Source organism: Siphateles boraxobius, unplaced genomic scaffold, assembly GCF_051911475.1.
Source record: "Siphateles boraxobius isolate OS27281-9 unplaced genomic scaffold, OSU_SipBor_1 66, whole genome shotgun sequence".
In the NCBI taxonomy this organism is placed as follows: domain Eukaryota; kingdom Metazoa; phylum Chordata; class Actinopteri; order Cypriniformes; family Leuciscidae; genus Siphateles; species Siphateles boraxobius.
This window is the reverse complement of record NW_027509193.1, coordinates 29425121-29434815: the sequence shown is the minus strand read 5'-3', so window position 1 is coordinate 29434815 and position 9695 is coordinate 29425121. Positions and strand designations below refer to the sequence as shown.

The 9695-nt window shown below is 37.9% G+C and overlaps 1 protein-coding gene across 1 annotated transcript; it reads left to right on the top strand.

Annotated features, from left to right (window-relative positions):
- Nucleotides 1-4529: 4529 nt before the first annotated feature.
- igfals (insulin-like growth factor binding protein, acid labile subunit) lies at nt 4530-7505 on the top strand. The gene is made up of 2 exons (XM_077213414.1): nt 4530-4594; nt 4829-7505. The coding sequence occupies exon 2, from the start codon at nt 4834-4836 to the stop codon at nt 6685-6687; it is 1854 nt and encodes a 617-aa protein (XP_077069529.1). The 5' UTR covers nt 4530-4594; nt 4829-4833; the 3' UTR covers nt 6688-7505.
- The last annotated feature ends 2190 nt before the right edge of the window (nt 7506-9695 follow it).

Genomic DNA, 9695 nt, shown 5'->3' with positions numbered 1-9695 from the left:
CATTGCTACGTTGATGACACACAACTCTACCTCTCATTCCAGCCTGACGATCCAAAGGTAGCTGCTCGTATCTCAGCCTGCCTAACAGACATTTCTGGCTGGATGAAGGACCACCACCTTCAACTAAACCTTCCGAAGACAGAGCTACTTGTGGTCCCGGCCAACCCAACACTTCATCACAACTTCTCCATTCAGCTAGGCTCGTCATCCATAACTCCATCAAGGTCAGCTAGGAACCTTGGGGTTGTAATTGATGATCAGTTGAAATTCACAGACCACATTGCTAGAACTGCCCGGTCCTGCAGATTTGCCTTGCACAACATTAGGAGGATCAGGCCCTTCCTTACAGAGCATGCTACACAACTTCTTGTCCAAGCACTTGTTTTATCCAGACTGGACTATTGTAATGCTCTCCTGGCTGGTCTTCCAGCTTGCTCTGTCAAACCTCTACAATTGATCCAGAATGCTGCAGCCAGAGTAGTCTTTGATGAGCCAAAGAGAGCACACGTCACTCCTCTCCTCACTAAATTGCACTGGTTGCCAGTTGCCGCTCGCATTACATTCAAGGCACTGATGTTTGCCTACAGAACAACCACTGGCACTGCTCCCTCTTACTTAAACTCATTACTTCAGACTTACGTGCCATCCAGAAACTTGCGCTCTGCTAGCGAATATCGTCTTGTGGTACCATCTCAAAGAGGCACAAAATCTCTTTCTCTGACCTTTACCATGACTGTTCCCTGTTGGTGGAATGATCTGCCTAACTCAACCAGAGCTTCTGAGTCAGTAGCCACTTTCAAGAAACTGCTGAAGACGTATCTTTTTCGGCAACACTTGATTCAGTAGTACTAGCACTTTCTCTTAACTTTCTCTTCTCTTCTATTCTATAAAAAAAAAATGCACTAAAGTTAAACTGAGAGGGGTTATAGCACTTGCGTATTGTTGTCCTACTGTTAGTTTAACTGCTTCTATTCTTCTCATTTGTAAGTCGCTTTGGATAAAAGCGTCTGCTAAATGAATAAATGTAAATGTAAATGTACCTGTTACAGAGACTGTAATACTCCCAAAAGGACACCAGACTTACAAAGAAACTACTATTCATGTAAATAGCACTGACTGAAGTAATTACTCTGTCCCCTTGTGAAGGTCTAAGAGGTGGCCACAGGTCAGAACAGATACAAATGGTTATTTCTAAACACTATTGAAAATACCCTTAGATGCTGACATGGCATTAAATAAAACAATCTATCTATCTAAAAACTATTCATAGAGATAATGAAGGGAACAATTTGAATGCATCATCGAGTAGGTGTTTAACAAACCTGCTGTTATGTGCTGAGAAACAAACTGTTACATTCCACAGCATGTAATGTTTAAGCATACAATGAAAAAACAAGCAGGTAATACAAAATATTTATTTCTTTTTATGTTCATCTGTCAATGTTTACAATACATTATTTAATTTTATTTAACTCATATATGAGTTCTTTTGACTGACTAGTAAAAAATTGGCTTTATGTAAAAAAAGTAAAAAGTGATTAGTTTTACTAGTAAAACACTTTATGTTGAGTCCACTTTAGAAACTCAAATAACTGTAAGAAACGTTGCAACTACATGTCAATTTACTCTCATTAGACTGTTAGTAGACTGGTAGGGTTCAGGTTAGTAGAATAAGTGGTCTCACTTTATATTAAGTGTCTTTAAGTATTATGTACTTACATTGCAAAATATTTACAATGTTCTTATTGTGTTCATGTTGTATTGTAAACCACTTATGCTGCTATTGAGGTGTGATACGGGTAAGGTTAGGGGCTTGTGTGGTGGTATGGGTAGGTTTAAAGGTGGGTTAAGGTAGGGAAGGGTCAAAATGGTAGGTCGACATGTAGTTGCAGAATTACTTATAGTCAGAATGTCTGTTGAGGAGCATAAAGTGTTAGCAGATATTAAGCAGACAGTCTAATACTCTAAAGAGAGTAAGTTGACACGTAGTTGCAAAGTTACTGATAGTTATAAATATGTCTGAAGTGGACTATCGAAATAAAGTTTTACCAAAAATTATGGGGACTTTAAATCAACTACTATGTACATAATGTTCAGTGTAAAGTTTTAGAGCGCATGTCCTCTAAAGATTAAGAGCCCTTTACCTCATCTTGCCTCACAACTCATCTAACATGCATAACCAAGAGGACTCCCAATGTCTTTTACTAGTCGTCTATCTTGCTCTGCACTTTTTCATCAAACGCTTAGAAAAGTCTTGTAAGACGTAATCCCATTTCAGCCTTGTACATTTACTAAAGTATCATTTCAATGTCTGGGCAAAGGTTTTTGCTCTTGCTCAAAGCTAGTATCCTTGTGTGTTTCAATAGTAATGGAACAATTATTTGTCTAAATTGTATATCTGTTATCTCCCAACACAGGGATTTCAATCCAGTGAGTACAGCATGGCGAAGATTACCACATACTGAAAAAAGGGAGTTCAAGCATTTTTTGCTAATGCTTCAATTCTATCTATGTGTACAATTCATAAGCAGAGAAAAGCAACGCAAAGAATCTTCCTGAGGGGAGAGTCTCGGTATGTGGATTCCCCGACAGAGATAGAGGGAAGACCACAGAAAGAACTGAACTTCAGCATCACACGCATTTCCCCTCTAACTCAATCTGACAACATGTCCTTTAGGCCTGCTCACCTCACCTCCGCAGTGCTGAAGAAGCACTATAATGCCCAGTACTAGTTTGCTCAGCCGGTTGACGCGAGAGGCTGTTTGTGGAGTGTGCTGGCAGCACAGCTCTAAACAGGCTGAGTGTGTTTGAGCAGCTGGCACTGTCATTCATCCTGATTCTGCTCGTGCTCTTTGTGAGCCGCAGCCAAATGACAAAGCTCCAAACCTTTGTATATCATTGACTGTAAAAGAATGAGTCAATTAGAGCTGTTTGTCAGTGCAGAAGCAATCATTAAAGCTAGTGGCAGATTACCCTCTAGTACTGACCCTTCCATACCTGAGCTGTTCCTTTGCATATTCTTCGTGAATATGTAAGCACTTTCTGTTGAGAAGGAACTTTTTTTTTGTTTGTTTTTTTGCTGTCGGGTATGGGCCTACCTTACTTTGTCCTCAGTAGATGCAATATCTCACATATAGAAAGAACATCACAACATGGAAAGTGGTGGAAAACAGACCTGAGGCAAGGTGAACTTGATGAGGAGGCTTTCAACATGGAAGTACAGTCAAAATAGTCATTGTCAAAAAGAAAAGTGTTATTTTAAAATGTTATTTTTGTGTGCGTGTCATTTAGATGACAATAATTGATAATACAGCAGAAAATATAGATTTCTTGGAGGTAACTCAGCTTAACTTACAAAAGACTTAGCAAAAGACTGTACTTCCCTCTACTGGTGATTTTGTATCTTAAAATACCTAACTTTTTTCGCTTCCTCCTTGTCCACCAGCTACTCATTTATCTGCTGTAATGCTTCTTTTTTTCCTCAACACTGTAACATTGAGCCTAAACATTAACATATATGTGGTCACACGTGTTACTTCTGTGAATATTTGATTACAGAAAATCTGTTGAACATTTCCATCACGATTGCCCTGGGGGGAAAAAGAGACAATTCATTGAACATCTATTCATCTTTAGTGAACCCATGAGATGACCAGTCAGTCTGTTTGAGCATATCTCTGGGTCAACAAGTTCAGTAACCCTATGACAGACAAGTGTAAAAATTACATACAAATTACACTATGTGAATGAGATTCCTGAATTGATTTGTGTATGAGGGCAGAGAACTGCAGTGTTTGCCAGAGCAGGGATCTCTGTTTGCCTTTACAATATTTACCACTTCCAAACATTCTTTGAATGCCATTGTATTGACTCACATGATTTCTAGTTCTTCAAAGAAATACTAACATTTCACAGAAAACTTCTTTCTTTTTCAGTGTTATCATTGCTCTCTTTGCAACTTATGTTTCAGTCTAAAATTGGAAAACAGACCATGTGATTTTCAGTCAGGCCTTGTTATAGCTTGTTTAACCCGGATTCACTTTTTAGAGTTGGATGTCTTCCAACAGATAACCACAACTGGAGCAAGTACCATCTGTTAAATGTCACTGACGGCTCGGTAGATTTACATGAACTTTGGAACACCATTCAGAGAAAGTCAAAGGATTTTAATCTAAAATGTGTGGGAGTAGTAGACAGAAAATTATGTGGAAATGCATTGATTTGAAATGCAAAATTAGATTAACAATTTTGTACAAAATATGTCAAAAGGAGTTACATTGACATAATAGTAATGTTTTAATATCTCCAATTACACACTTTTTTACAAGTAAATATATATTGAAATCGTCCCTGACAGTAAATATTTATTATAAAATAGTGACTATAACAAGTTTTGCTAGGCTTAATTTAATACTCAACCGGTAAAACAGTAGCAACTGCAGAAAATGAAAACAGCAGAAATGAAGCGGTTAATTCTGTTTAGAACACTGTGTGGGTTTGTCTAGGTGATATATGGGGCAGAGGTGGTTCAGATCTGTCACACACATGCCACTCTTCTAGTGATCGCCTGCTGGACTGCGGTCACAATAAAACGGTAGAGCCAAAACTCTAAATTTCTCAAATCTATTGTTTTTTAAATGTATGCATATTTCCATTGATGTTCAGTGAATGCTTGAGAATATAATCATATGATGGTGTAAATGTATTGCAGCTGAACTAATTTCCCAAATCTGACAGATGTTGAAAAAGTATATATTGGTGATTTAGTGGCAGGTGATTTGTTACCTTGCAAGTGTTTGATGTTGGCATTTCGATAATTGTTTCTTAGTTGGGATGAACCCCTTTGTACTGCTATTGTTGTACACACTGGGGGCATCAGTGGTGCTGGCAGACCCCAAGAAAGACGAATCAAGACCCTCAGAGGATCCGAGGCCCTCGGTAGATCCAAAGCCCTCAGAGGAACCCACTGGCCAAAAAAGTGAGCCCTGCTCAAAGGGATGTACCTGTCTCCATGATGACTACAGTTTAGACCTCAACGTCTACTGCAGCTCACGCAACTTCACCCAGGTTCCCTCCGACATCCCTCGGTCAACACACTCGTTATGGCTGGATGGAAACCTGTTTGCTAACTTACCAGCGGGTGCTTTCGAAAAGCTGTCCAATCTGGAGTTCCTAAATTTACAGAGCAGCCTGCTGGTATCCCTCGATGCCCAGGTCTTTAAAGGTCTGAATTCCCTTGCTCACTTGCACCTTGAGAGGAACAATATTCGTTCATTACCTGGCACAGTCTTCCAAGGCACACCCAACCTTGCGACCCTTAGTCTCAACAATAATCAGCTGTCTCGAATAGATGACAGGTTGTTCGCTGGACTCAGCCTCATGTGGCTTTTGAACCTAGGATGGAATTCACTGTCTGTCCTGCCTGAGACAGGGTTTCAAGACCTACATGGATTACGAGAGTTAGTTCTAACTGGGAATCGTCTGGCGTATCTCCAACCGCAGCTATTTCAGGGTCTTACTGAGCTCAAAGAATTGGACCTAACTGGAAACAATTTAAAAGTTATCAAGGCAAATGTGTTTCTGAAACTACCAAAGCTGCAGAAGCTTTATCTGGCCCAAAACCAGATTGTGACCGTGGCACCTAGGGCATTTGTGGGCATGAAATCTTTGAGATGGTTGGATCTCAGCAGAAATCGTCTATCTGTACTTCACGATGAAACTTTCCTCGGTCTACACAGCATACACGTGCTTCGCCTGTCAAATAACTCGATTAGTAGTCTAAGACCTGGGACTTTCCGTGATTTGCAGTATCTTGAGGAACTCTGCCTTTGTCACAACCAGATACGAGCCTTGGGAGTGAGCGTTTTTGAAGGGCTGGGCCATCTAGAGGTGCTGAACTTGGAGAACAACCGGCTACAAGAAGCACGAATGGGCACATTTATGGGCCTAAATCACCTTGCTGTGATAAAACTTACAGGCAGTTGTTTTCACAGCCTACCAGATCAAGTTTTCAAGGGGCTGTCAAAGCTCCACAGTATCCACCTTGATAGAAGTTGTTTGGCAAAAGTCTCAGCCCAAAGTTTTGTTGGTCTTACAGGTCTTCGTCGCCTTTTCCTACAACACAACAACATCTCTACGGTGGAGCGTCAGAGTTTTGTGGAACTACAAGGACTGCAACAGCTTGATCTAAGATTCAACCAGTTAACATCCATAACCTCCCACACATTTTATGGCCTGAAGAATCTTGATTACCTGCTACTGTCAGGCAACATACTTCGCAATCTTCCTGCTGAGGCCTTACTGCCACTGCAACACCTGTCTTGGCTGGATCTCTCTGGGAACAGGTTGGAGGTCATATGTAATGCGACTATATACATGCTGCCACGCTTGCGTTACTTGAACCTGAAAGACAATGTACTGGTCAACCTTCCAGCTTCTATACCTGATCGCTTGGATCAGCTCTGGCTCTCAGGTAACAATTGGAAATGTGACTGTAGTGCCAAACCCTTTCGAGATTTCATTCTACAGAAGCCACAGGTAGTTCCACTGCAGGTTGAAATGCTTGGGGAAGAAGAGGAAACCCATACACTTGTCACAATATACAATAACATCACATGTGCCAGCCCACCCAGCGCTTCTGGACTTGACCTGCGAAACATCGTCAGTGAACATTTCCGGAACTGTTAAATTTAAAAATATTATTAATTCTACTAAATATTACGTTTTCTATTCAGATAATATTATAATTCAGAGCTTCCAATCAAGACTTTTATTTATCTCAAGAAATATCTTCTTTTGTAAAAAGATCCCAAAAAGACCCTTAATCCAAGTCATGCAAAAATAAAAATATTATTGGATATATATCAATTGTGTTGATATATTCAGGTAATTATATTTTTGGAAATAAATTCAAATAAGGGCTACAGGAAAAAAAAGTGTGTGTGTGTGTGTGTGTGTGTGTGTGTGTGTGTGTGTGTGTGTGTGTGTGTGTGTGTGTGTGTGTGTGTGTGTGTGTGTGTGTGTGAAACACTTAAAGGATGGAAAAAATACTGAGTGGTTTCACTTCAGTATCAAAAACTAACATTACAGTATTATGGCTAAAAGTATTATGGCTTACATGCTTTTTTTTTTTCGAAAAAATTAAACTAATTTTGTTTGTTCGTGGTCTACAAAAGCTTTTGCGTAAAAACACACATTGCGCAAAAGCTTGTTCGGATGAATAAAACACAAATATGGCGATATGTACACAATATTGATCCATGCTCTAAGTCCAAAGGCCTGCCTTCACGTTTAAACATGGTCAATTCCCCATTTGTCTTCTTCAGCAACATTCTAAAACAATCAATAAAAATAAAAATTACAATACATAAAATAAAAAAATTTAACTTTATAAATACCCCTTGTAGAGTTTCCAGTTGCATGACAGGTCAGTTTTTTTCAGACCACAAGTTTTTTATTCATGTGTTTACTATGGGACTTTGATAAAATAAAAGAGTTTCACTAGATTCTGACTGGTTTATTGAATTTGTCCACAAACAACGACATGGATTTTTTACACAAAAATTAACACAATAACAGCGTGAAATGGCACAATACAAAAAGACTAGGGCCTATTCTTTTCACAAGTAATATTTATTTTGTTTTTGTCACACCATTTTCAGCTCAATCTCACATTTCTCATAATTATTTTGTCTCAATCTCCTCACTGACACTGCAGTTTTCATAGTTTTGAAACTGAAAATATTGGACCTTAAAAAAACAAACAAACAAAAATTATAGGCTATTGTTCAATTTTAATAATAGTAATTAGCCCAACACGTGAGACATAAACTTATATCCTCCTAAGACCCAGAATAATTTTTGAATTTAGTATTTTTTCATTTCATTACATTGTTTAGAAAAAAAAAAACATTTTTTCTTTTATATGTTATACTATATAATCTCTAGTGGACACCAGGACTCACCAAGACACAAAATGACATATGCAAAAAAACAATGAGATTTTTTTCCCCATCCACCAATCAATTTTTAGGTTTCATGATTGTTTTAAACCACACTTTGTTTAAAGAGGACTGCAATGAAAGATATAGCTACATAATGCAATGATAATATAATTATCAATTGATAATATAATTTTACTTTATGCAATATGTGGGTAAAATTGCCATAAATGGGTAGTTTCACTCAATACAATGTATATATATACACTGTATCTAATTTGCATATTAATGTGTTCTTGGGGAAACATGTCATGAAACAGAAGTGTAATAATGGGAGTAATAATTGGCAACATTTTCATAATAATATCTTATATTTCATAGGAGTATTGATATATAATTTATTTCCCTATTTTCACTTGTTTTGTCTCCCAAAATGTCTGAAAAACAAGTCCAGATGTCCTCTAGTGGACATGTAGGCCTATGAAATCATGCCCTGTGTTGTAACAGAAAGTTTTTTTTTTGATGAGAAACCCCATAACATTTTGAAAATTATTCAGATTTAAATCATAATTACAAAATAAATATTATCATATTTCCACAAGAGTGCTAAATTTGATCACTAAATTAATGTCAGTCATTTTTAAAGACCAAGGAGAAGTCGTTTTCATTGTGAAACCTCCAAACATTTGGTATCTCTGAAAAGGCCTGTATGTGCCCTTTACAGGACATCCAGTGGAAAACGGTGACATGTATGATGTCAGAGACATTTACTAAATATAATGTTCACAACAGTGGACAAAGAAAACCGTGACAGCTGTTCCTAAGAGCTCGATTAGCAAGTTTCGCGCCAAAACATCTACGTGACAGTGAAGAAATGCAAATAGCACTGTCAACAAAACGAGGTCTACAGCAGGGACCAGGCCAGAAATGTTCAAGGTGGGCATGAAAACTGCATGCCAAATTGCCAAGAAAAATATAACGCAGCAGTTTCAAGTTCAAAGTCTTAAAACAGCAATAACAACAACCTACAAAAAGGTCACTTATTCAAATTAAAACTTACGTTCTGTTGCTGCTTTGTATACTCAAATTGTCTCTAGCTATACAAGTCATTTATATTAAAATTATATAAAAATTGACTTTAAAAAATCACGTTGAATCTCCTGTAATTTATAAAGGAAAGTTGAAATTACTTTTTTTGTTTGTTAAAGTAGCCTAATCTAAAAACATTGACTTGAATGATCGATCATATCATTTGTGCATGACAAACACAATAAAATTGGCTCATGCAGCCATTGTAATTATATGATTTAATGTTTAGAATTTATAAACATTGAGCACATGTTTATACTTACTTTGCACGTCCTCCTCCTGCAATATTAATCTGAAACGAGGAAGTTCTGGTTAACCCTCTGGGGTCCTTCGGCCCAAATGGACCCGACGCATTTACATTTTTTTTTTTTTTTTAAATCATGGCTTCATCGGAATGGTCTGAAATTTGGTGACTTTTTTGGTACTATATATGAACACCCAAAAAAATTGGGGACAGGATTTGAATAATCTAAGTGGTTGTAAAAAAATTGTCACACTCAGGACCTTCGGGTCCAAATGGACCCGCATAGGCAATGAATGGCAAATGGGCAAAAATGTGAAAATACCGAGTTTTTTGTGCGTACAATCTATAAATCAGCCACGATCCAGAAAAAAAAACACACAACAGTGAAGGGGTGAAACTATAAAACATCAAGAGTGCAAAAC

Coding starts and splice junctions, on each gene's coding strand:
- igfals (XM_077213414.1), top strand. CDS start 4,834: ATGAACCCCTTTGTACTGCTATTGTTGTACACACTGGGGGCATCAGTG.